The sequence below is a fragment of the Erinaceus europaeus genome, chromosome 13 (genome assembly GCF_950295315.1).
Source record: "Erinaceus europaeus chromosome 13, mEriEur2.1, whole genome shotgun sequence".
Taxonomy (NCBI): Eukaryota; Metazoa; Chordata; class Mammalia; order Eulipotyphla; family Erinaceidae; genus Erinaceus; species Erinaceus europaeus.
The window spans coordinates 93,933,845-93,957,947 of NC_080174.1; the positions used below are offsets into that span (position 1 = coordinate 93,933,845).

The following is a 24,103-nucleotide window of genomic DNA, read 5'->3' on the forward strand; positions in this document are numbered from 1 at the left end:
TTACAATAAAGTGTGATGTACCACCTAAGAAGCTACTGTGTTTTCAAAAGTTTTGTCTCTGTAATTTACTGAGATCATTTGCCTGCATGGTTTCCCTGTATAAGGAGCTTCATGGGTTCTTAATGGTATGCTCTCTACTGACTTAGCAATTGCATATGACCCCTTTTAATACAGTTCATTCAGATAATGAAAGTTATAGTCACTGCCACAAATAGATCAATGTTTTAAATAAGCAAATCAAAAATACCTCATGACTAGTTTATAGAACAGTTGGACAAGTGACTCCAATGTGATGTATGTGATGTACATGACTGAAGTTCCCATTTGAGTCACTGAGGACCATAATGGTGTTCTACATTATCTGTCTTTTCTCACTTTATAGGAAAATCTTTCTGACATGTAAAAAGTAAATGGAAATTTTTAAAAGGAAGCAAAGTTGCTAAGTATTTATAAAATAGTACACTTGGAAGCAATAAGAATATCTTCAATGTATGACTATCTATATATATATTTTAAATATTTTTTATTTATCCTCTTTTGATGTCCTTGTTTTTCATTGTTGTTGTATTATTATTTGTTGTTAAGGTTATTGATGTAGTCATTGTTAGATAGGACAGAGAGAAATGGAGAGAGGAGGGGAAGACAGAGGGGGAGAGAAAGATAGTTACCTGCAGACCTGCTTCACCACCTGTGAAGCAACCCCCCCCATTCAGGTTGGGTGCCGGAGGCTCTGAACCGGGATCTTTAAAAATATCTATATTTTTATGATACTTAGAGGTAGCCCTTCCAGAGAAGATCAGTATTTTCAGTGAAAAATATTTCAACACAAAGCCAAAAGTTGTTACTAACAAATAGAAGTTCAATTAATGCATGCAAAATTCCTGTAATGATATCATTATATTTGACATAATATCTTTATATGAAAGTATTTAGGTATTATGGGTTTTTATTTTTATTTATTTACTTATGTATTAGATAGAGACACCCAGAAATCAATAGGAATGGGGAGGTAGAAAGGGGAGAGACAATGACTCCTGCATTCCTATTTCACCATTTGCAAAGCTTTCTGCCTGCAGGTGGGGATGAGCGCTTGAACCCTCTTCTTAGCTTGTAGCATGTGTGCTCAGGCAGGTACACCACTGCCCAGCCCTATTTTTAAAAAATTTCTTTCTTTATTGGGGAATTAATGTTTTACATTCAACAGTAAATACAATAGTTTATACATACATAACATTCCCCAGTTTACCATTTAATAATACAACCCCCACTATGTCATTTACCATCCTTCATGGACCTGTATTCTTCCCACCCACCCAACCCAGAGTCTTTTACTTTGGTGCAATATGCAGGTTCTACTTGTGTTTTCTTTTCTGATCTTGTTTTTCAACTTCTTTTTTTAAAAATTTATTTCTTTATTGGGGAATTAATGTTTTACATTCAACAGTAAATACAATAGTTTGTACATGCATAACATTCCCCAGATTCCCATTTAACAATACAACCCCCACTATGTCATTCATCATCTTTCATGGACCTGTATTCTCCCCACCCCCCCAAACCCCCCAGAGTCTTTTACTTTGGTGTAATACTCCAATTCCATTTCAGGTTCGACTTGTGTTTTCTTTTCTAATCTTGTTTTTCACCTTCGGCCTGAGAGTGAGATCATCCCATATTCATCCTTCAGTTTCTGGCTTATTTCACTCAACATGATTTTTTTCAAGGTCCATCCAAGATCGGCTGAAAACAGTGAAGTCACCATTTTTTACAGCTGAGTAGTATTCCATTGTGTATCTATACCACAACTTGCTGAGCCACTCATCTGTTGTTGGACACCTGGGTTGCTTCCAGGTTTTGGCTATTACAAATTGTGCCGCCAAGAACATATGTGTACACAGATCTTTTTGGATGGATGTGTTGGGTTCCTTAGGATATATCCCCAGGAGGGGAAGTGCAGGGTCATAGGGTAGGTCCATTTCTAGCCTTCTGAGAGTTCTCCAGACTGTTCTCCACAGAGGTTGGACCAATTGACATTCCCACGAGCAGTGCAGGAGGGTTCCTTGACCCCACACCCTCTCCAGCATTTGCTGCTGTTACCTTTTCTGACGTATGACATTCTCATAGGAGTGAAGTGATATCTCATGGTTGTCTTGATTTGCATTTCTCTGACAATCAGAGACTTGGAACATTTTTTCATGTGTTTCTCGGCCTTTTGGATCTCTTCTGTGGTGAATATTCTGTCCAAGTCCTTCCCCCCATTTTTGGTGGGGTTATTTGTTGTCTTGTTGTTGAGTCTGTCAAGCTCTTTATATATGTTGGTTATTAAACTCTTATCTGATGTATGGCATGTAAAGATCTTCTCCCATTCTGTGAGGGGTCTCTTGGTTTGGGTAGTGGATTCTTTTGCTGTGAAGAAGCTTTTTAATTTGATGTAGTCCCATAGGTTTATACTTGCCTTAGTCTTCCTTGTAATTGGATTCGTTTCATTGAAAATGTCTTTAAAATTTATGCGGAAAAAAGTTCTTCCAATATTTTCCTCTAAGTATCTGATAGTTTGTGGTCTAACATCCAAGTCCTTGATCCACTTGGAATCTACTTTTGTATTTGGTGAAATACAGTGATTCAGTTTCATTCTTCTGCATGTTTCAACCCATTGTTTCCAACACCATTTGTTGAAGAGACTCTGCTTTCCCCATGTAATAGTCTGGGCCCCTTTGTCAAAGATTAGATGTTCATAGGTGTGGGGCCTCATTTCTGGGCTCTCAATTCTATTCCAATGGTCAGTGTGTCTGTTCATGTTCCAGTAACAAGCAGTTTTGATGACAATGGCCCTATAATACAGTTTGAGATCTGGGAGTGTGATGCCTCCGCTTCTGCTCTTTTTTTCTCAAGATTGTTTTGGCAATTCTAGGTCTTTTCTGGTTCCAGATAAACATTTGTAGCATTTGTTCTATTCTCCTAAAAAATGTGCTTGGGATCTTGATGGGGATAGCATTAAATTTGTAGATGGCTCTGGGTAATATATTCATTTTGATGATATTAATTCTTCCAACCCATGAACATGGAATATCTTTCCACTTCTTTGTGTCTTTTTCAATTTCTTTGAGTAGTGATTCATAATTTTCAGTATATAAGTCTTTCACTTCTTTGTTAGATTTATTCCTAGATATTTTATTGTTTTTGTTGCTATAGAAAAAGGAACAGATTTCTGGATTTCAATTTCTTATTAGTGTTTGCATAGAGGAATGCCACTGACTTTTGAATGTTAATTTTATAGCCTGACACATTACTGTATTGCCTGATGATTTCCAAAAGCTTCTTGCTGGATTCTTAGGTTTTTCCACGTATACTATCATGTCATCTGCAAATAAGGAGAGTTTGACTTCTTCCAATCTGTATGCCTTTAATTCCTTGCTCCTGCCTGATTGCTGTGGCAAGAACTTCCAACACTATATTGAATAGTAATGGTGATAGTGGGCAGCCCTGTCTAGTACCTGATCTGAGTGGAAATGCTTCCAGTTTTTCACCATTGAGTATGATGTTGGCTGTAGGTTTGCTATATATAGACTCCACTATCTTCAGGAATTTTCCATCTATTCCCTTTTTTTGTAGTGTTTTGATCATAAAGAGATGTTGTATTTAGTCAAAGGCTTTCTCTGCATCTATTGATATGACCATGTGGTTTTTGGTCTTGCTTTTGTTGATGTGGTGGATCACATTGACTGATTTATGTATATTAAACCAACCTTGCATGTCTGGGATAAACCCCACTTGGTCATGATGAACAATCTTTTTGATATACTGCTGTATCCGGTTGGCTAGAATTTTTTTCTATATTTTCGCATCTATGTTCATCAGAGATATTGGTCTGTAGTTTTCTTTTTTGTTTGTGTCCCTGTCTGCTTTTGGTATCAGGGTGATGTTAGCTTCATAGAAGCTGGCAGGGAGTATTCCAGTGTCTTCAATGTTCTGGAAGACTTTTAAAAGTAGAGGTATTAGTTCTTCTTTGAAAGTTTTGTAGAATTCATTTGTAAAACCATCTGGTCCAGGACTTTTATTCTTGGGAAGATTTTTGATAACTGTTTCAATTTCATTAGCTGTGATGTGCCTGTTCATGTTATCCACTTCTTCTTTACTTAGTTTTGGAAGTTGGTAGGTATCTTGGTAATTATTCATTTCTTCCAGGTTCTCTAGCTTGGTGGCATATAGTTGTTCATAGAAGCCTCGCATGATATGTTGAATTTCTGCAGTGTCTGTTGTGATATCTCCTCTTTCATTTACTATCCGATTTATTTGGGTCTTCTCCCTTTTTTGTTTTGTGAGTCTGGCTAAAGGTTTGTAGATTTTGTTTACTCTTTCGAAGAACCAACATTTACTTTCATTGATCTTTTGTGTGGTTTTCCTATTCTCAATGTTATTTATTTCTGCCCTAACTTTAGTGATTTCTGTCCTTCTGGTTGCTTTAGGATTCCTTTGTTGTTCTTCTTCTAGGTCTTTAAGATGTGCAATCAGGCTGTTTATTTGTGCCTTTTCTTGTTTCCTAATGTGTGCTTGTATAGCTATGAACTTCCCTCTTAGGACTGCTTTAGCTGTGTCCCAAATATTTTGATAGTTTGTGTCTTCATTTTCATTGAACTCTCGAAACATTTTGATTTCTTCCTTGATTTCCTCTTTAACCCAGAAGTTGTTAAGAAGTGTACTGTTGAGCTTCCACATTTTGAGACTGTTACTAATCTTTTGTTGATTGTTAAGTGTTAGTTTAATTCCACTGTGGTCTGAGAAGATGCTTGGGATGATTTCAATGCTCTTGAATTGGCTGATGCTGTCTTTGTGGCCTAACATATGGTCTATCCTTGAGAATGATCCATGTGGATTTGAGTAAAATGTGTATTCCAGTTTCTTGGGATGAATGACTCTGAAAATGTCCAATAGTTCTAGTTTATCTATCTCTTCATTTAGCTCCCTTATGTCTTTACTGATTTTCTTCCTGGATGATCTGTCAAGTTGAGAGAATGGGGTGTTGAAGTCCCCTACTATGATTGTGTTACTGTTAATATATTGCTGTAGCTCTTTTAGTAGAAGTTTGATGTATTTAGATGGCTTCTCATTGGGTGCATAGATATTAATAATTGTTAAGTCCTCTTGATTGACTGATCCTCTGAGTAGTGTCCATTCCTATCTTTTTTAATCTTATCTATTTTAAAGTCTATCATGTCAGATATGAGAATAGCTGTTCCTGCCCTTTTTGTGGACCATTGGCTTGTATGATAGTTTTCCATCCTTTCACTTTAAGTCTGTGTTAGTCTTGTTGAGTTAGTTGAGTTTCCTGTAGACAACATATTGTTGGGTTGTGTTTTCTGACCCATCTTCCTACTCTGTGTCTTTTAATAGGTGAATTCAGACCATTGACATTTATTGATATCAAAGATTGAAGATATTTTAACGCCATTCTTGTAGAGTTTTAGAGTGTTTTGATATATATCCTATTTGTGGTTGTCTGGTTGTTTATAGGAGACCTTTCAGAACTTCTTTCAGGGCAGGCTTGGTGATGGTTGCTTCCTTCAACTGTTGCTTGTCTGAGAAGGTTTTGATGCTTCCATCTAGTCTGAATGACAGTCTAGCAGGATATAGTATTCTTGGCTGAAAGCCTTTCTCATTGAGCACTCAATAGATATCTTGCCATTCTCTTCTGGCCTGTAGTGTTTGTATGGAGAAGTCTGCTGCTAATCTTATGGGTTTTCCTTTGTAGGTGACTCTTTGTTTTTCTCTTGCAGCCTTGAGGATCCTTTCTTTATCCTTATTCCTTTCCAATCTAAGTATGACATGTCTTGGTGTCTTTAGGTCTGGGTTAATTCTGTGGGACCCTCTGGGCTTCTTGAATGTTTATGTCTTTGGTGTTTTCTAGACTAGAGAAATTTTCAGCTATTATGGCCTGGAGAATGCTTTCTTCCTCTCCTTCTCTTTCTTCCTCTGGTCTGCCAATAATGCGTACTTATATTGTTTCTTTTGAAGTCATCCCATAAGACTCTGTTGTTGTTTTCAGCATCTCTTAATCTCTTTTTGAGATCTCTTACTTCTTTTTTAGTTGTCTCTAATTCATCCTCAATCATGCTAATTCTGTCTTCAGCCTCATAGATTCTATTCTTTCTGCCCTCTACTGCTTTCTGAAGTTCATCTATTTTGTTGCCCTGCTCTGATACTGTTTTAGCTTGTTCAGCTAGTTGCCTTCTTAGCTCAGCGATTTCAGCTTTCAGCTCTCTAGTAACCATGAGATAATTAGAATTTTCTTCTATATTCTCATTTGTTGTTCCTGCATTTCTGATTACAATTTTTTCAAATTCTTTACTCACTCCTTTTATTATTTCCTTAGCTAATGTTTGGATGTTGAATTCGTTGTTTTGTGCTTCACCCTCTGGAGGACTTTTAGCTGGAGTCTTGTCCTGGTTCGAGTCCCCAACATTTTTTCTTGTTGTTTTAACCATTTTATATATTATGTTATGAGTTCCCTTTATCAGTACTTTTCAAATGATTGATCACTGTTGCCTGGATTGACTTGTGTCTAAGTAATTTAATTAAAGGTTTTACCGTGGTGGAAGTTAACAGTTTTTTCAATCCCTGAGTTGGAGCTCAGTGATATAAACGCCTCTTTTTTTTCTTCGCTGTAGGCTATGGGAGCCTGAGGGCTTTTAAACTATCAATAGGATTCTCAGCTGAATCACTGACTCCTGACCAAGAGATAAAGCAGGGTGTGGCAGAGATAATCCAGTGGTTATGCAAAGAGACTTTCACAGCCCCTTAGCTATGCCACCGAGGTATATATAGGTCTTCTCTTGAGTTTCCCGGTTAGATCTCTGTCCCTGGGTGTCACTCCCTGTTGCTGCTCCAGATTCTGAGGGTAGTAGCAATGGAGACTCAGAGTTGCACTTGGTGAGTCTCTGGGGAGTCCTGTCCTCCCTTCAGCTGTCCCCTTGTTGTTGGAGCAGACTGGAGGTGGTGTCTCCACTGATAAACTGTTGAACTGTTAGCAGTCACTTAATCTCTCCTTAGGCCCCTCTCTCCTCTCTGTCACCAGCCAGGTGTGTTTGTACTCACGGGTGATTTACTGGGTTCCTGTGGTCATTCTAGTCCTGTCTTGTTTCGGTCCCGGGTGGTCTCCTTTGGTATTCCTAGTTGATCCGAGAGAGGAGAGGAGAGGTGAGGAGAGGAGAGGAGAGGAGAGGAGAGGAGAGGAGAGAAAGCGATCTGCTGCTCGTAGCTCCGCCTCCAGAAGTCCAAATCTTTTTCAACTTCTGCCTGAGAGTGAGATCATCCCATATTCATCAGTGTGCAAGGATCCAGGTTTGAGCCCCCAATCCCCACCTGCAAGGGGAGAACTTCACAAGTGGCTTAGCAGAGCTGCAGGTGTCTTTCTGTCTCTCTCCCTTTCTTTCAGCTCCTTCCTTCTCTATTTCTGTCTCCAATAAACAAAGACAATAAAATTTTTTTTAAAGATTTTATTTATTTATTAATGATAAAGATTGGAAGAGAGAGAGAGAAAGAGAGAAAGAACCAGATATCATTCTGGTACATGTGCTTCCAGGGATTGAACTCAGGACCTCATGTGGAGAATCCAATGCTTTATCCACTGCGCCACCTCCTGGACCACTATAAAAATAATTTTAAAAGCGGTCTGGGAGGTGATGCAGTGCCTAAGGCACTAGACTCTGAAGCATGAGGTCCTGAGTTTGAACCCCAGTAACACATGTACCAGAGTGATGGCTTGTTTGTATGCTTCTAAATTCTGCTTCTAAGACCCCTTCTGTTACACTGCTTGAGGCTGTAGTCTATTTATATAATCATTGTTCTCACTAGCTTAATCCCCACTGGTTAGTATGCTATTCTCCCCACCCCCTATCCTACGCACTTCCTGTTCCTGACACTTCCAACTCAGGAGATAGATAGGACAGAATTGTGATTAGAGATTAGGTTGTTTAATTGCATCCCCGCTCATGAATAAAGATTGAACTGCGTTCCCAGCTCAGCCATGAGTCCCTTTTTGTCTGTCTCTGCCCTGGAAGCTAGCCCCGCAATGGATGGTTCTTTCTCTACTCCTATCTTTCTCATGAACTCATAAATCAATTCTTAAAAATAAAACCTCTTAAGTAATCCAGGAGAAAGTTACTGGAAGCTATTAGGCAATATAGCAAGGAGTCAGGCTACAAAATTGAGTGTACAAAAATCAGTGACATTTCTTTTTGCAAATACTAAATCCAAAGAAGAGGATATCCAGAATTCACTTCCATTTTTTATTTGTTATTGGATAGAGACAGAGAGAAATTGAAAGAGAAGGGAGAGACAGAGAGGAAGAGAGACAGACACCCGCAGACCTGCTTCACCACCTGCTAAGCGACTCCCCTGCAGGTGGGGAGCCAGGGCTCGAAGTAGGATCCTTACGCCGGTCCTTGTGCTTTGCACCACATGTGCTTAACCCACTGCACCACCTCCTGACTCTCACACTCCCATTTTCTGTTGCAGTAATATCAGTAAAATACCTAGGAATAAACCTGACATGAAAAGACATGAAAGACCTGTACACTGAACTGAGTCAGTATTCAAAGAAATAGAAAGTGATAGGGGCTGGGAGGTGGCACACCTGGTTGAGCGCACATGTTACAGTGTGTGAGGACTCAGGTTTGAGTCCCCAGTCCTCACCTGTCTCTCTTCTTCTTTAGTCCCCCTTGCCTTTCAATTTCTGGCTGTCTCTATCCAATAAATTAATTAATTTAAAAAAAAGGAGTAGAGGGGTCAGGCAGTGGCGCACCTGGTTAAGCACACACTCTATAGTGCACAAGGACCTGGGTTGAAGCTTCTGGTCCCCACCTGCAGGGGGAAAGATTCACGAGTGGTGAAGCAAGGCTGCAGGTGTCTCTCTGTCTCTCTCCACCTCTATCTTCCCTTCCCCTCAATTTCTCTCTGTCTTTCTCTAATAATAAAAATAAAGTTTTAAAAAAATAATTTTAAAAGTTAGAAAAAAAACTATCATACAAACAAAGGGATCCTTCACATGTTATGTCAGGCTGAGCTTCACTGATGGGAGACAGACGACCCAGGACTCATGGTTGAGCTGTACGCAGTATCTCTTTATGCATGCAGGATACAGCACAATCTGAGCCGAGCTAAGCTAAACTAAAACAAACAATGTTGTCTTTATATACTTCCCAAGTAGGGTGTGAACGGGATGTGACATAGAGAGGGTGGAGAGGAAAGTGACTGGTGAAAGATCACGGTGTGACAAGGAGAGGGGGTGGAGCAGGCGAGAATTCTACCACTGAACCACCAATGCCCTGGAGGGAGGGTGGTGCTTTATGTAAATGTAAAAGTGATTTATGTAAATAGACCGCAGCTTTGAGTGGGATCAAACCAATCCCTATACAGGCATACTGGTGCTTGGTTAAGCAGAAGCCAGGGGGAGCTGCCATACTACCCAACAATGTTAGAGTGTGCAAAGACCTAGGTTTGAGTCCCCAGTCCCCACCTACAGGGGGAAAGCTTCACAAGTGGAGAAGCAGAGCTGCATGTGCTTCTGTGTCTCTCTTCCTCTCTAGCCCTCTTTTCCTCTCAATTTCTGGCTGTCTCTATACAATATATAAATAAGCAAAAAATATTTTTTAAAGAAAATAAATAGAAAATGGTACTAACCAGTCAATGGGACTACATCAAATTGAAAAACGGCACAGCCAAAGAAACTATCACACAAACAAAGGGACACCTCAGAATGGGAGAAGATCTTCACATGCCATACATCATACAAGAAATGAATAACCACATATACAAAAAGCTCAGCAACCTTAGCAACAAAAAACCAAATGTCCCCAACCAAAATTGGGCAGAGGATATAAACAGAATATTCATAACAGAAGAAATCCAAAAGGCTAACAAACACATGAAAAATTGCTCCAGGCCACTGATTGTCAAAGAAATGCAAATAAAGACAACTTTGAGCTAGCACCTCACCCCTGTTGAGAATAGCAGACATCAAAAAGGACAGCAGCAACTAATGCTGGAGAGGTGGTTGGGACAGAGGAACGGTTCTGCACTGCTAGTGGGAATGTAAATTGATCCAACCTCTGTGGAGATCTGTCTGGAGAACTCTCACAAAGTTAGACATGGACTTTCCATATGAGCTAGTAATTCCTCTCCTGGGGATATACCCCAAGGACACCATAACACCCAACCAAAAAGATACACCTATACACCTATGTTCATAGCAGCACAATTTGTATTAGCTAAAACCTGGAAGCAACCCAGCTGATCAACAACAGATGAGTGGCTGAGAAAGCTGTGGTATATATACACAAATGAATACTATGTAGCTAATAAAATCACTGAACCCACCTTCTCTGATTTATCTTGGATGGAGCTTGAAGGGATTTTCTATCTTTTTATAGTAGATTTTTTTAAATGTTTGTTTGTTTATTTAATAAAGGATTGAGACGGAGAGAAATGGATGGGGCAGGGGAGATAGCAAGGGAGATACAGAACCCTGCAGCCCTCCTTCACAGTTCATGAAGCTTTCCTCCTGTAGATGGGCACAGGAGGCTTGAACTGGGTATTTGCACACTATAAAATGAACACTTAGCAAGTGTGCCACCACTTGACCCTCTTTTTCTCTCTACCCAGCATTGAATATGGGATGACTATTCTTAAGTTGATTAGTGACATAGAACTGTTGAAAATGTTTTAATTTTTGCAGATAAAAGTAATGGCTTATATCTAAATATTTTACCTTTTGTTGCCCTTGTTTTTTATTGTTGTTGTACTTATTATTGATGTCATTATTGATGTCATTGTTGTTGGATAGGACAGAGGGAAATGGAGAGAGGAGGGGAAGACAGACAGGGGGAGAGAAAGACAGACACCTGCAGACCTGCTTCACCACCTGTGAAGCGACTCCCCTGCAGGTGGGGAACCGGGGGCTCATACCGGGATCTTTCTCCTGGTCCTTGTACTTTGCACCATGTGCGCTTTACCCGCTGCACCACCGCCCGGCCCCCTGCCTAGTTTCTATGTATGCTTTTCTTAATCTTTTTGTATGATATTATAAAATTCAGTAAATCTACAAATGGTATTAAACCAGAATTACTCTCTTTTTAAAAAATGAAACTTTATTGTTCTAATATGCAGTTATCTGACACTCAGGGACTGTGAGCGATTTTTAATTGCCCTGTTACTAAACATCTTGGTTAAAGAGATTATAAATGTCTTTCTGTATATTTATTGTGGTTTTTCATGTTACTCTAATACGTTGTGTGAGTACATATATTGCTGATTAGCACTTTGATGTATAGCTTGTAAATATGCTTTCTTATTTTATTTTACTGCATTTCTTTGTCTTGGTGATAGGTTTTGTTATTATACCAAATATTTTCAATTTGATGTAGTCTCAGGGGTACATTTTTTCCATTAATTTTTTTATCATTGATGTTGAGCTCAGGTTTCTGAAGACATTTCCAAATCAGATATTATGTACTGTATGAGGATGACTTCTATAGGTTTTGGTTACTGTTGTAATATCCATGTGCATCTTAAGGAACAAAATACTATGGCCCAACCCTAAACCAGGGTTATTTCCTGAGCTCATTGTGAGAACTTTGAAGTGACTCCTGTAGAACACCATTTTTTTCCCATTTTATTTGATAGGAGACACCTGCAGGCCTGTTCACTGCTCATGAAGTGTCCCCCACTCAAGAGGGAAGCACATGTCAAACCTAGGTCTTGTGTCATGGTGATATGTACCCTTAACCAGGTGCACCCTACCCTGCACCTTTCACTGCTACAGACTTTCCACAATGGTTCCTTCCTCCTCATAGCATCTGTTTCTATTTATAAATCATATTTTACTTCCTATGAAAGACAGAAATTGAGGAGGATGTATATTCCTGGATTACTGTTCTTCTTGGCCTCCCTTTATTTTCTGTCACCCAGTTTATTTCTTTTCCCCCCCTTTTCTTGCCCTTGTTGTTGAAGCCTTGTTGTGGTTATTATTGTTATTGTTGTTGTCGCTCATTGTTGGATAGGACAGAGAGAAATGGAGAGAGGAGGGGAAGACAGAGGGAGAGAGAAACTTAGACTCCTGAAGACCTGCTCCACCGATTGTGAAGTGACTCCCCTGCAGCTGGGGAGCTGGGGGCTCGAACCAGGATCCTTACTCTGGTTCTTGTACTTTGTGCCACATGCAATTAACCCACTGCACTATGGCCCAGCCCTAAACCAGGGTTATTTCCTGAGCTCATTGTGAGAACTTTGAATCCACTCCTGCAGAATGCCTTTTTTTTCTTTCCATTTTATTTGATAGGAGACACCTGCAGGCCTGTTCACTGCTCATGAAGTGTCCCCCACTCAGGAGGGAAGCAAGTGTCAAACCTAGGTCTTGTGTCATGGTGATATGTATCCTTAACCAGGTGCACCCTGCCCTACACCTGTTAATAATAAAGAGCTGTGTGGCTTGAGATGTTTCATTTCTTTTTTTTTAATATTTATTTTTGAGAAAGATAGCAGGAGAGAGAGAACCAGACATCACACTGGCACATATGCTGCAGGGGATCAAACTCGATACCTCATGCTTGAGAGTCCAAAGCGTTATCACTGTGTCATCTCCCGGACCTCTTCCTGTTTCATTTCTAACAAATTTATCATAATCATCACATGTGTTCTTTTTTTTTAAAAAAAGATTTTGTTTATTTATTAATGAGAAAGATACGTGGAGAGAGAAAGGACCAGACATCACTCTGGCACATGTGCTGCCGGGGATTGAACTCAGAACCTCATGCTTGAGAGTCCAAAGTGTTAACACTGTGCCACCTCCTGGACCACATGTGTTCCTTTTTTTATCCCAACTTTTTTTTTATCACTGTGGCTCCATTATGAATTCATTACACCCAGTGGCTATTTTCTTATTTATATTTTTGAGTTTTATATAGGTGAAGAGAATTTAATAAGGAAAGTGAAGTAGAGATATATCTATCTGTGTGTGTGTGATGTAAAATTTTTATTCATATATAATAAATGAAATTAATGTTTATTTTATTTTTATGAGAAGAACTGAAGATAGAAGAAGACACATCAACTCTGAGCTCTAAGTCCCCAGGGGCTATAGTTCAATTCCAGTTACCTTCTACTTCACTCTCCCTATCAAATTCTTTTTTAAAAAAACTATTTCTTTATTGGGGAATTAATGTTTTACATTCAACAGTAAATACAGTAGTTTCTACATGCATAACGTTCCCCAGTTTCCCATTTAAAAATACAACCCCTTTTGGGCTGAGCTTCGTGAGTGGAGACAAATGACCAGGGAATCATGGCTGGGTTGTACGCAGTATCTCTTTATTCATGCAGGACGCAGTGCAATCTATACCAAGCTAGAGTAAACTAACAACTAACTCAAACTCACAATGGTGTCTTTAATGTACACCTGCCAAGTAGGGTGGGAACAGGATGTGACATAGAGAGGGTGGAGAGAAAAGTGACTGGTGAAAATCAGGGTATGACAAGGAGAGGATCAGGGTGTGACAAGGAGCGGGGGCGGAGTAGGTGAGAATTTTACCACTAAACCACTAATGCCCTGGAAGGAGTGTGGTGCTTTATGTCAATGTAAGAGATTTATGTAAATAGACCGTAGCTTTGAATGGGATAAAATTAATCCCTATATAGGCATACCGGTGCTTGGTTAAGCAGAAGCCAGGGGGAGCTGGCATACTACCCAACATCTACCCCTTTCTTTTTAACTAATGGCCATAGTATCAGGATTGTGGGGTGAACAGAAACCTATATCGTACAGGCATTTTCAAAAGAACTGGCATAAGACATGGAAAACAAAACAACATAATGGCGCCTGAACAGGGACTGACATAATAGCGATAGGGACTGGCACCGATGTGGGACCTAACCCACCCATCGCCCAGATAAGTAAACTTGGCTACCCATCTGCCATGGGTTGTCTTTCTACTTATGAAGAGGTTTGCCAAAGCCTCTACTGTTTCATCATGAGACAGTTTCTCTGTCTTTGGAACATTTTGCTCTGGGCCACACTTCGGTTCCCTGACCGGGAACTTTGGTTTCTTGTGACCCTAATCATAGAGCTTGGGAGATGCACAGAGATTTCTCCTTGGACTTTCTGGATTCCCTCTCCCATGTTTCCCGAGGAGAAGGACTACATTTTGTTTCTTTATGACCGTGATCGTAGACCTTGGGATATGCATGGGGATTTCCACTGGGACTTTCTGGACTTCTTCTCACATGTTTCCCATGGAGAAGGACTACTCTAATTTGAGGAGCGTTCTCCAGTACCCTGGCAGTCCCCAAGAATGGAGACACGTGGTTAGTTCTACTCTCCTGATTGGATTCTTTCTTTGATGGGAAGACACTTTTAAAAATGGGTGCCTGAAGCAATCCAGCAGGAATAGTCAGAAGCACACTAAATGGAATTTCGAGGAGCTTTTTGGACTAGGACGCCCTCCGGGGATTCTTGATGCTACATGGTGAGATCTGTTTCATAAGAGAGTGATTTGAATGACTGAATTTTTGTATGACATTGACTTAAAAAAAAATGCTGGACCCAGCCATGATTCCTAGAGACACCCAGAAACAATCCAAAAATTTGTTTTTTCCCTCCTTTTATTTCTTTTTTACATCTTGTCATAAATCTGAAACGTTTAATCCTGAAATGGTATGAGTTATGGGCGGGGCAGATAGTGCAATGATTCTGTTAATTATTCTCATGCCTAAGGCTTCTAACCGTTGTTCTTCTGTTTACCTTTCCACATTTTATTGAGTTTAAACTGTTTCAACAACTTTGAAATCATACTAGAAAGGACTTCCAATTATAATGGAGTTATCAATTATAGTAAACTTTGAATCTGCTACAAGTTTTGTTTGACAAGTAAGTGAATTTCAGCTGTCAAGTCTTCACATGAAAAAGCATCTACTCAAATGGAAATTCCTGGAAATACATTTGGACCCCTGTTCTCTGACATCACCCACAAGATGGAATGACTACAACACACCCCCAGAAACCAATGATGTGACCTGGCACGACCTGAAGGAAGAGATTTCAGACTCCAAAGATCACTCTCTACAGAAAAGCAGAATTCTGGTGGCTGACATTCCCCATCAAGACAGACATGCAGCATTTCATCCCTTGGCATTTTCTTCTGTGGTCAGCACATTGGACTGACACCTCCATCGGACTTACTGGTACACGCTGCTGTGTTTCTCAAAGACTAACTTCAGCCAATTGCCTTGAGACTTTATAGGCCATGTCCCCTCGGCTGCAGGCTCTGTTCTCAGGGGTAGAAAACTCCCCCTCCTGATTAGGTTATGCCCACAGAGGCAGGAAACGCCCTTTGAGGCAAGAGATGCCCCCAGAGGCATGAAGCGCTCCCAGAGGCAAGAAATGCCCTTTCACCTGCTAGGCCTTGCCCTTTGAGGCAAGAAATGTTCCCCTTGGCATCACACTGGTTATTGCTGATCGCCTATTTTGTTTTCCATGTTGTATGCCAGTTCTTTAAAATGCCTGTACGATATAGGTTTCTGTTCACCCCACACTCCAGATACTATGGCCATTAGTTAAAAAGAAAGGGGGAATTGTTGGTATGCATTCTATTTACATAACCACTGTATTCTATTTACATAACCACTGCATGGCATTGGTTTAATCCCCACTGGTTCATGATATCTTTTTGCTCTGCCCCCTCTCCTTGTCATACCCTGATTTTCACCAGTCACTTTTCTCTCCACCCTCTCTGCGTCGCATCCTGTTCCCACCCTACTGGGCTAGTATATTTATAAGGACAAGATTGTTTGTAGTAGTTAGTTGGTTGTGAGTTTAGCTGAGCTTGGTATAGATTGCGCTGCGTCCTGCATGAATAAAGAGATACTGCGTACAACCCAGCCATGAGTCCTGGGTCGTCTGTTACCTGCTCGTGAAGCCAGCCCGGTGAAAACAACAAACCCCAACTATGTCATTTAAATTCTCTTTACCTATATAAACTTTACATTATAAATAAGGAAGGAAATGTCCAAAACTGCTCCACCACTTGTCAAGAGTCCTGTGCCACCCCCTCCCCCCGTGTATGTGAGAACTAGGATATATAGAATCTTGGTCCTTTTATATGGTAATGTGAGCATCTTATTAGTTGTACTCCCACACAACCTTAAGGTTTTATCATTTACTAATTACAAAAGTATAGAGGGGAAGATTAAGAATAGGGATATGACCTATGAAGATGTAACTGTGATATTCACTCAAGAGGAGTGGACACTATTGACTCCTTCAGAGAAGAAACTCTACAGAGATGTGATGTGTGAAAATTTGAGGGAGTCGGGCTGTAGCACAGCAGGTTAAGCGCAGGTGGCGCAAAGCACAAGGTTCAGCATAAGGATCCTGTTTCGAGCCCTGGCTTCCCACCTGCAGGGGAGTCGCTTCACAAGCGGTGAAGCAGGTCTGTAGGTGTCTATATTTCTCTCCCCCTCTCTGTCTTCCCCTTCTCTCTCCATTTCTCTCTGTCCTATCCAACAACTATGACAACAATAATAACTACAATAATAAAAAACCAGGGAAACAAAAGGGAATAAATAAATAAAAATTTGTGGAACTTTCACTAGGTAACTCTAATAGCCTTAATTTTTCAACTAAAGACAAAAAATGGCTTTTTGTACACCATTGTGTAAATGGAGACAGTGTTAAGTGAACAGTGTTTGATTGTGGCTCATGATGGACCACAAATTTAATCTTGTGGTCTGGGATGTGGCGCAGTGGATAAAGCATTGGGTTCTTGACCATGAGGTCCTGAGTTTGGTCTTTGGCAGCACATATACTGGATTAATGTCTGTTTTTTTCTCTCTCTGCCCATATTTCTCAAGAATAAAGAAAATAATTTTTTTTAATTATTCTTTTTTGTGGTCCTTGTTTTATTGTTGTTATTGGTGTTGTTGAATAGGGCAGAAAGGAATGGAGAGAGGAGGGGAAGACAGAGTGGGAGAGAAGGGTAGACACTTGCAGACCTGCTTCACTGCCTGTGAAGCCACTCCACTGCAGGTGGTGAGCCAGGGGCTTGATCTGGGATCCTTTGGCTGGTCCTTGCACTTTGCACCACATGCACTTAACCTGCTGTGCTACTGCCCGACTCTCCAAGAAATAAATTCTTAAAAAAAAAATTCATGGTGATGGTAGATAGCACAATAGTCATACAGACTCTCACTTCTAAGGATCTATCTAAAGTCCTAGGTTCAGTCCCCTGCAACATCATAAACTAGAGCTGAGAAGTTCTCTGGTGACAAAAAATAATAAATTTGATCTATTTGTATAATTTCTTTATTTAATTACTTATTTGGTTTTTTAATATTTATTTTATTTATTTATTCCCTTTTGTTGCCCTTGTTGTTTTATTGTTGTAGTTATTACTGTTGTTGTCATTGTTGGATAGGACAGAGAGAAATGGAGAGAGGAGGGGAAGACAGAGAGGAGGAAAGATAGACACCTGCAGACCTGCTTCACCACCTGTGAAGCGACTCCCCTGCAGGTTCGGAGCCAGGGTTCGAACCGGGATCCTTATGCTGGTCCTTGTGCTTTGTGCCACCTGCACTTAACCCGCTGCGCTAGAGCCTGACTCCCCTACTTAGTTCTTCTTGTGGATGACAGAATGAGAGAAACATCCAGACCTCACTCTGGTACATGTGCTGCCGGAGATCAAACTCAGGACTTCATTCTTGAGAGTCTAGTGCCTTAGCTACTGTGCCACCTGCCAGACCACTATTTGTATAATTTCTAAGAGTTTATATATTTTGTAATTTTAGAAAAAGTACAAGAACATTCCACCAAAGAGCAGCCTAAGTTGCATGGGAGTAAACAAAGGTGAGAGTTAAATTTACACTAAACTGTGGTGTACCACCCAGAAAGCTACTGTGTTTTCAAATATTTTGATTCCATGTGATTTACAGAGATCTGGTACCTGCAGGATTTCCCTGACCTATGTTTATTATTATTATTATTATTATTATTCATTTATTTCTTCCCTTTTGTTGCCTGTTTTATTGTTGTAGTTATTGGTGTTGTCATTGTTGAATAGGACAGAGAGAAATGGAGAGAGGATTAGTAGAGAAAGCTAGACTCCTGCAGACTTGCTTCACTGCTTATAAAGAGACTTCCCTGCATATGGGAACCCAGGGCTCGAACCCAGAAAGTTAGGCTAATCCTTGTGCTTTGTGACACCTTTGCTTAACCTGCTGGGCTACTGCCTGACTCCCAACTTATGGGTTCTTAATTGTGTGCTCTCTGCTGACTTAATAATTACATAGCAGCTCTTTTAATACAAGTTATTAAGAAAATAATATATATAATAAGAACATAAAACTTATAAACACTACAACAAATAGATTAATTTTTAACTAAACTCATCAAAGATACTTCATGACTAGGTTATATAATATTTGGACAAGTGACTGAAATATGCTGTATGTGACGTACATGACTGAAGTTCCCATTTGAGTCACTGGCTGCAAAAGTACCATAATGACGTTCTACATTATCTGTCATTTCTCCACTTTATAGGAAAATCTTTCTCACATGTAACAAGGAAATGGAAGTCTTAAAAAGGGGGTAAAGATACTTAGTATTTATAAAATAGTACACTTGGAAACAATACAAATATCTTAGGGGTTGGGTGGTAGCACAGTGGGTTAATTGCAGGTGGTGCAAAGCACAAGGACCAGCATAAGGATCCTGGTTCGAGCCCCCAGTTCCCCACCTGCAAGGGAGTTGCTTCACAGCTGGAGAAGCAGGTCTGCAGGTGTCTATCTTTCTCTTCCCCTCTCTGTCTTCATCTCCTCTCTCCATTTCTCTGTCCTATCTAACAATGATGACAACAATAATAAGTACAACAATAAAAACAACAAAGGCAACAGAAGGTAAAATAAATAAAAATTTTGAAAAATTTCTAATGTGTGGTCTGGGAGGTAGTGCAGTGGATAAATCACTGATGTACTTTGACTCTTTATCATAATTCCTAATATATGAAAATATATCATAAGTCCTAATATATGAAAAAAATCTACTCGATACTGAAAATTTAGATGTCAACAATGCTTAGATGTATTCAAATCAATAAGATGTTTTTGCACATATAAAGTCACTGGCATTAGAAAAACAATTCTTATCAGTGTAGACATTGTAGAGTCACATTACAGACCTAGTAAGGAACGTGTACTGGAGAGACCAGTGAATGTTAAACAGTGGAACAATAATGGATGCTACAATACATGAATCTTTATTTTATTTTTGCAGAAATTGTATCTGTCTAGTTGAAAATCACATATTCTCTCTAAATTTCTCTTTTTATTCTTTGTATTTAAAATACTTTTATTTTATTTGGTAAGCCAGAGAGAAATTGACTGGGAGGTTGTAGTAAGGGAAAGACAGACACTTTCATCACTGCCTCCCAGCCTGTGAAAGGTTTTGCCCTGCATGTGGACACTGGGGCTTTTCCCCATGTCCTAGTTCATGGTATCTAATTTTGATTATCAAGTGGCAAGTTGTGAAACAGTGCTGCAGATGTCTTGCCCCCTCTGCCCCCTCTCTGTTGATTTTTCTCTTATCTTATTGAAGAAAATAAAGACTTAAGATTTTTGTTCCAGAGTGGTATGTTATTTGAGAGCCTAAAAATCATCAAATATTTAGCTAAAAATATAGGCAGAACTCTCCTCCATATAAGTTTGTCAACATGTTCATCAATACAAACTTAATTGCACAGAACCAAAGGCAGAAATAAATGAATGCAGTTACATCAAATTGCAAAGTTTAAAAAGCAAAGGAGGTCTACCATAACAGATACTTCTCACAGACTGTGAGAAAAAGTTTTGCCCTACATCAGAGAGTATTGAAGAAAAATACGTAAAGAATTTCCATCAATGAAAAAAATTAAACACCACAAGGACTGGAGTAAGAATCCCAGTTGGAGCCCTTGTCTTTCTCTCTGTCTTCCCCTCCTCCATATCTCTCTGTCCTATCCAAAATTGACGACATCAATATAACAACAATAATAAAGACAACAATAAAAATACAAGGGAAACAAAAGAGAAAATAAATAAATTTAAATAATTAAACAATCCATTGGGGAAGGGTAGATAGCACAATGGTTATGCAAAGAGAGTGTCATGCCTGAGACTAAAGTCCCAGGTTCAACCCCCCAAACCACCATAAGCCAGAGCTGGGTATTGCTATGGTGTTTATCTATTCATCTCTCAAAAATAAAATCAACATAATATTTTTTTAAAAAAAGATAAGACATCTCTTCAAAAATAGATGGAATATATGGCCAGAATAGTCTCAGTAGATCCACAGGGACAGTAGACATCTAAAAATATTTTCAAAATCACTGTTTATCTCGGAAGGTAAAACCGACAATGTGAAATTGTCATGCTGTAGAAGAGACAGAAACACCAGCTGGTAAAGAAGCTACTGAGTGGTCCTGGAAGTGGTTTTATCCAAAACCTACCTACTATCCCACCTCCTGTGCCTTGAATTTAAATGTTTATATAAAAGAAACACTAGGGAGTCGGGTGGTAGTGCAGTGGTTTAAGCATATGTGGTGCAAATGCAAGGACCAGCATAAGGATCTGGGTGCGAGCCCCCTGGCTCCCCACCTGCAGGGACGTCACTTCACAGGTAGTGAAGGTGGTCTGCAGGTGTCATTCTCTCCCCCTTTCTGGCTTCCCCTCCTCTCCGTTTCTCTCCTGTCCTACGCAACAACAATAAAACAACAAGGGCAACAAAAAGGAATAAATAAATACTTTTTATAAAAGGAAACACAAGGGAGTCAGGCAGTAGCGCAGTGGGTTAAGTGCAGGTGGTGCCAAACGCAAGGACTGGCGAAAGGATCCCAGTTTGAGCCCCCAGCTCCCCCACCTGCAGGGGAGTCGCTTCACAGGCGGTGAAGCAGGTCGGCAGATGTCTTTCTCTCCTCTGTCTTCCCCTCCCCTCTCCATTTCTCTCTGTCCTATCCAACAACAATGACATCAATAATAACTACAACAATAAAAAAAAAAAAAAACCCAAGGGCAACAAAAGGGAATAAATAAATAGAAAAAATTTTTAAAAACTACAAAAACCATAGTATTAAGATAACTCCACACAGTTCCCACCACCAGAACTCCGTGTCTCATCCCCTCCCCTGACAGCTTTCCTATTCTTTATCCCTCTGGGAGTATGGACCTATAGCCATTATGGGGTGCAGAAGGTGGAAGACGTGGCTTCTGGAATTGCTTCCCTGATGAACGTGGACATTGCCAGGACGATCCATACTCCCAGCCTCTTTTTTTTTTCTTTTTGTTAAAGAATTATTTTATTAATAAAAGTTAGACACACACAAACCACAAAGTGTCAAGTTTAAATAGGTCAGTCACATCAAATAGGCATTTTGTCATCCAGGGCTGACAGAATGATTGAAGGAAACTGGAACATATCAGATTCCCACAGTGGGGTGGGCATCTTCACAGGGAAAGGGGGATCCAGGTTCAACAGCTTGTCAAGTTCCTTGTCCTCTTCAAGAATCATGAGGGGCACACCACTCAAGGGCAAATATGCAATCTGATGTACTTGAAGCAGGTGAAAAGCTCTCAAAATTTAGAGGATTAAAGGGAAAGAACTCTATTTCTGCATAGGTGTTGTCTGACACAGGAGCAGTGCTCTTTGCTTTAACAGAATTTTCTGTTAAGTCTTGGGCAGAGAAAGTTTTCTGTCTCTGTATAAGGGTTCCATTAGTCTGCACAGACTATCCTGTGGTTGTTTACATTCTGCCCATGAGCTCAGTGCTCTTATGTATTCTGCTGCTCCCTTCCCTGTACCCTTAATTCCAGTCCTCCCCTTTGTGAAAACAAAAGTCACAGGTGGTGGGATTGGTGTTCCTCACACTCTGCAGTAACTGGACAAGGCTCTCTTCTGCTGATGCATTTCACAGACTTTCATTCTCTGCTCCAATGCAGGATAGGCAGCTCCCCAAGGATAAGCGGCATCTTCTCATCCAGGCTCCAGGGCTGAGCTCCATCTAGCAGTTCCTGGCATGTCTGTAGGAGCAGGCTGTGCCCAGAAGCTGTCCAGGCTGGCTTAGCCAAGATCTTCTCAAAGTCTCTACCACGCAGCTCTGTTAGCCTAGGCCACTACCTGGGAGCGAGGCTGGGGAACCTTGGGCATCTCCTGCCACCCTCCAAAGGTTGGTTAGTCATGATGACAGGGGCCATGAGTCCATAGGATTAGTTTCCAACCTTTGGCTACATGTGTTCAGGTCCCTGGGTCCATACAACCAGGAAAATAAAGACTAGGAAAGTTGTCAAGGGAGGGCATGGGATACAGAGTTCTGGGGGTGAAAATTGTGTGGAGTTGTTTTTCCTATGTTTTTTTTTCAGTGTTTCTTTTTTTATAAATACAAATTTTTTAAAGTTTCAGGGGGAGCTGCTCTCCAGAAAATTGGAGCTTGCCTGATCCCAGGACTCATGTGTTGAGTTTCTCATGGTTTTACGTTTCTGTGAGGTTGAGAGAGGAGGGATTCCACTACACTGCTCCACCTCAAGTGGAACTTTGCCTCCCTGTGCTGCTCCCGTGGGGTGCTCAGACCTGAAATCTCATATACAGTACAGCAAATGCTCTCTTGTGTGAGCCAGCTCTGTGTCCAGTGTTCATAGTAATTATATTTAGTAGCACAGTGTTTTGTTTCTTTAAAGACGTATTATTTTTTCAGCGTCATGATCAGACTTTTATATTTAGCAATCAACAGCATGGGCAGAAAAAAAATCTACATTAAAACCCTTTGTTGGGTTTAGACAACCTCTTCCGTCCCCAAGCCCACGTTATTGTCAGAGGGCCATGCTTACCTGGGGCTTCCAGTGTAGAGCACCTCACAGCCCCTCTTCAGAGCCAGTTAGAGATGGAAGTCCTGGAGAAGTGCTTCTGCTGATTCTGGGAACAGACCAGCAGCTCTCCACAGTGAGCAGCCATTGACACACCTCTAGATATTGTGGGCCAGTGGACTCCACCCAGAAGGTGTGGAGCTGCCCCAGGGTTGGGTGGGCAGGGTCAGCATAGATGACTGGCATCAAGACATTTCTGGCGCAAGGACTCAGGTTCAAGGCCTGGGTCCCCACCTGCATGGTGGTGAAGCTGTGCTGCAGGTGTCTCTCTGTCTCTCTCCTTCTCTCTCACCCTTTCCCTCTCTATTTACAGCTGGCTCTAGCCAAGAAGTAAAGTTAATAATAATTTTTAAAAAAGAAAAAAAAACATTTCTGCTCCTCTGTTGGTCCCTTCATGACACTTTATTTCTTTCTTCTTATAGGAGCACTTACTGGCTTTCACTTCCAATGGTGCCAGTCATTGACCTTTAAACCATGATGTCTCTGGCTTAAAGTTTTTCTTTAACAAGTGTGTTACTTCCATGCACCAGGCTCTGCATTTAACAAGATAGCTACTATTGAGGGTGGAGGGGGGATAGATATCATAATGGTTACACAAAGAGACTCTCATGCCCGAGCCTCCAAAGTGCCAGGTTCAATCCCCTGTACCACCAGAAGCCATAGTTGAGCAGTGCTCTAGTAAAACAAAGAAATATACAAATGAATACAATGGGCAGGGAAGAGACCATAATGGTTATTTATGCAAAGAAACTCTAGTGACTTAATCTCCAAATCTCAGGTTTAATCCTTTGCTCCAGCATCAGAGCTGAGCAGTGCTCTTGTTAAGTTTTGTTTCTGACCGTACCCATTACAAGGTAAGACAAACTGAGGCCAACTAACTTGTACCCACACAGACTGACAGGACTCCTGTATATAGGTGAAGTATAAGGAATTCTTAAGTTTGAAAAACTGGAAATATGGCCACTCCACATACTTACAAAGAGACATCACCAAAAGACAAAGACAAACCTTAGCTGAGTGATCCCAGGCCGGTACCAAATCTGGTCCAGTTGCTGTGAGACAACCAGGCTTGAAATTCACCCTTTTTTAAAGGGAAAAGTGAAGGGGGGTCTGCGTGACTGAGGGGTGTCTGCATGTTCTTGCTAATTTATCTTTGGGGTAAAAGTTTCAA

The 24,103-nt window shown here is 40.5% G+C and overlaps 2 protein-coding genes and 1 long non-coding RNA gene across 3 annotated transcripts in view; all 3 read left to right on the plus strand.

Moving 5' to 3' along the window:
- The window catches only part of LOC132542604 (zinc finger protein 345-like), a 34,535-nt gene extending 11,512 nt beyond the window's left edge, over positions 1–23,023 (plus strand). The window contains 2 exon segments of the mRNA XM_060205112.1: positions 17,830–17,887; positions 22,846–23,023. Of these exon segments, the coding sequence (XP_060061095.1) occupies positions 17,830–17,887; positions 22,846–23,023 (236 nt within the window).
- LOC103127923 (zinc finger protein 345-like) overlaps positions 1–24,103 on the plus strand; it is a 250,307-nt gene that overhangs the window by 196,615 nt on the left and 29,589 nt on the right. The gene's annotated exons all lie outside the window — the stretch shown is intronic.
- LOC132542440 (uncharacterized) overlaps positions 1–24,103 on the plus strand; it is a 220,512-nt gene that overhangs the window by 28,715 nt on the left and 167,694 nt on the right. The window lies entirely within an intron of this gene.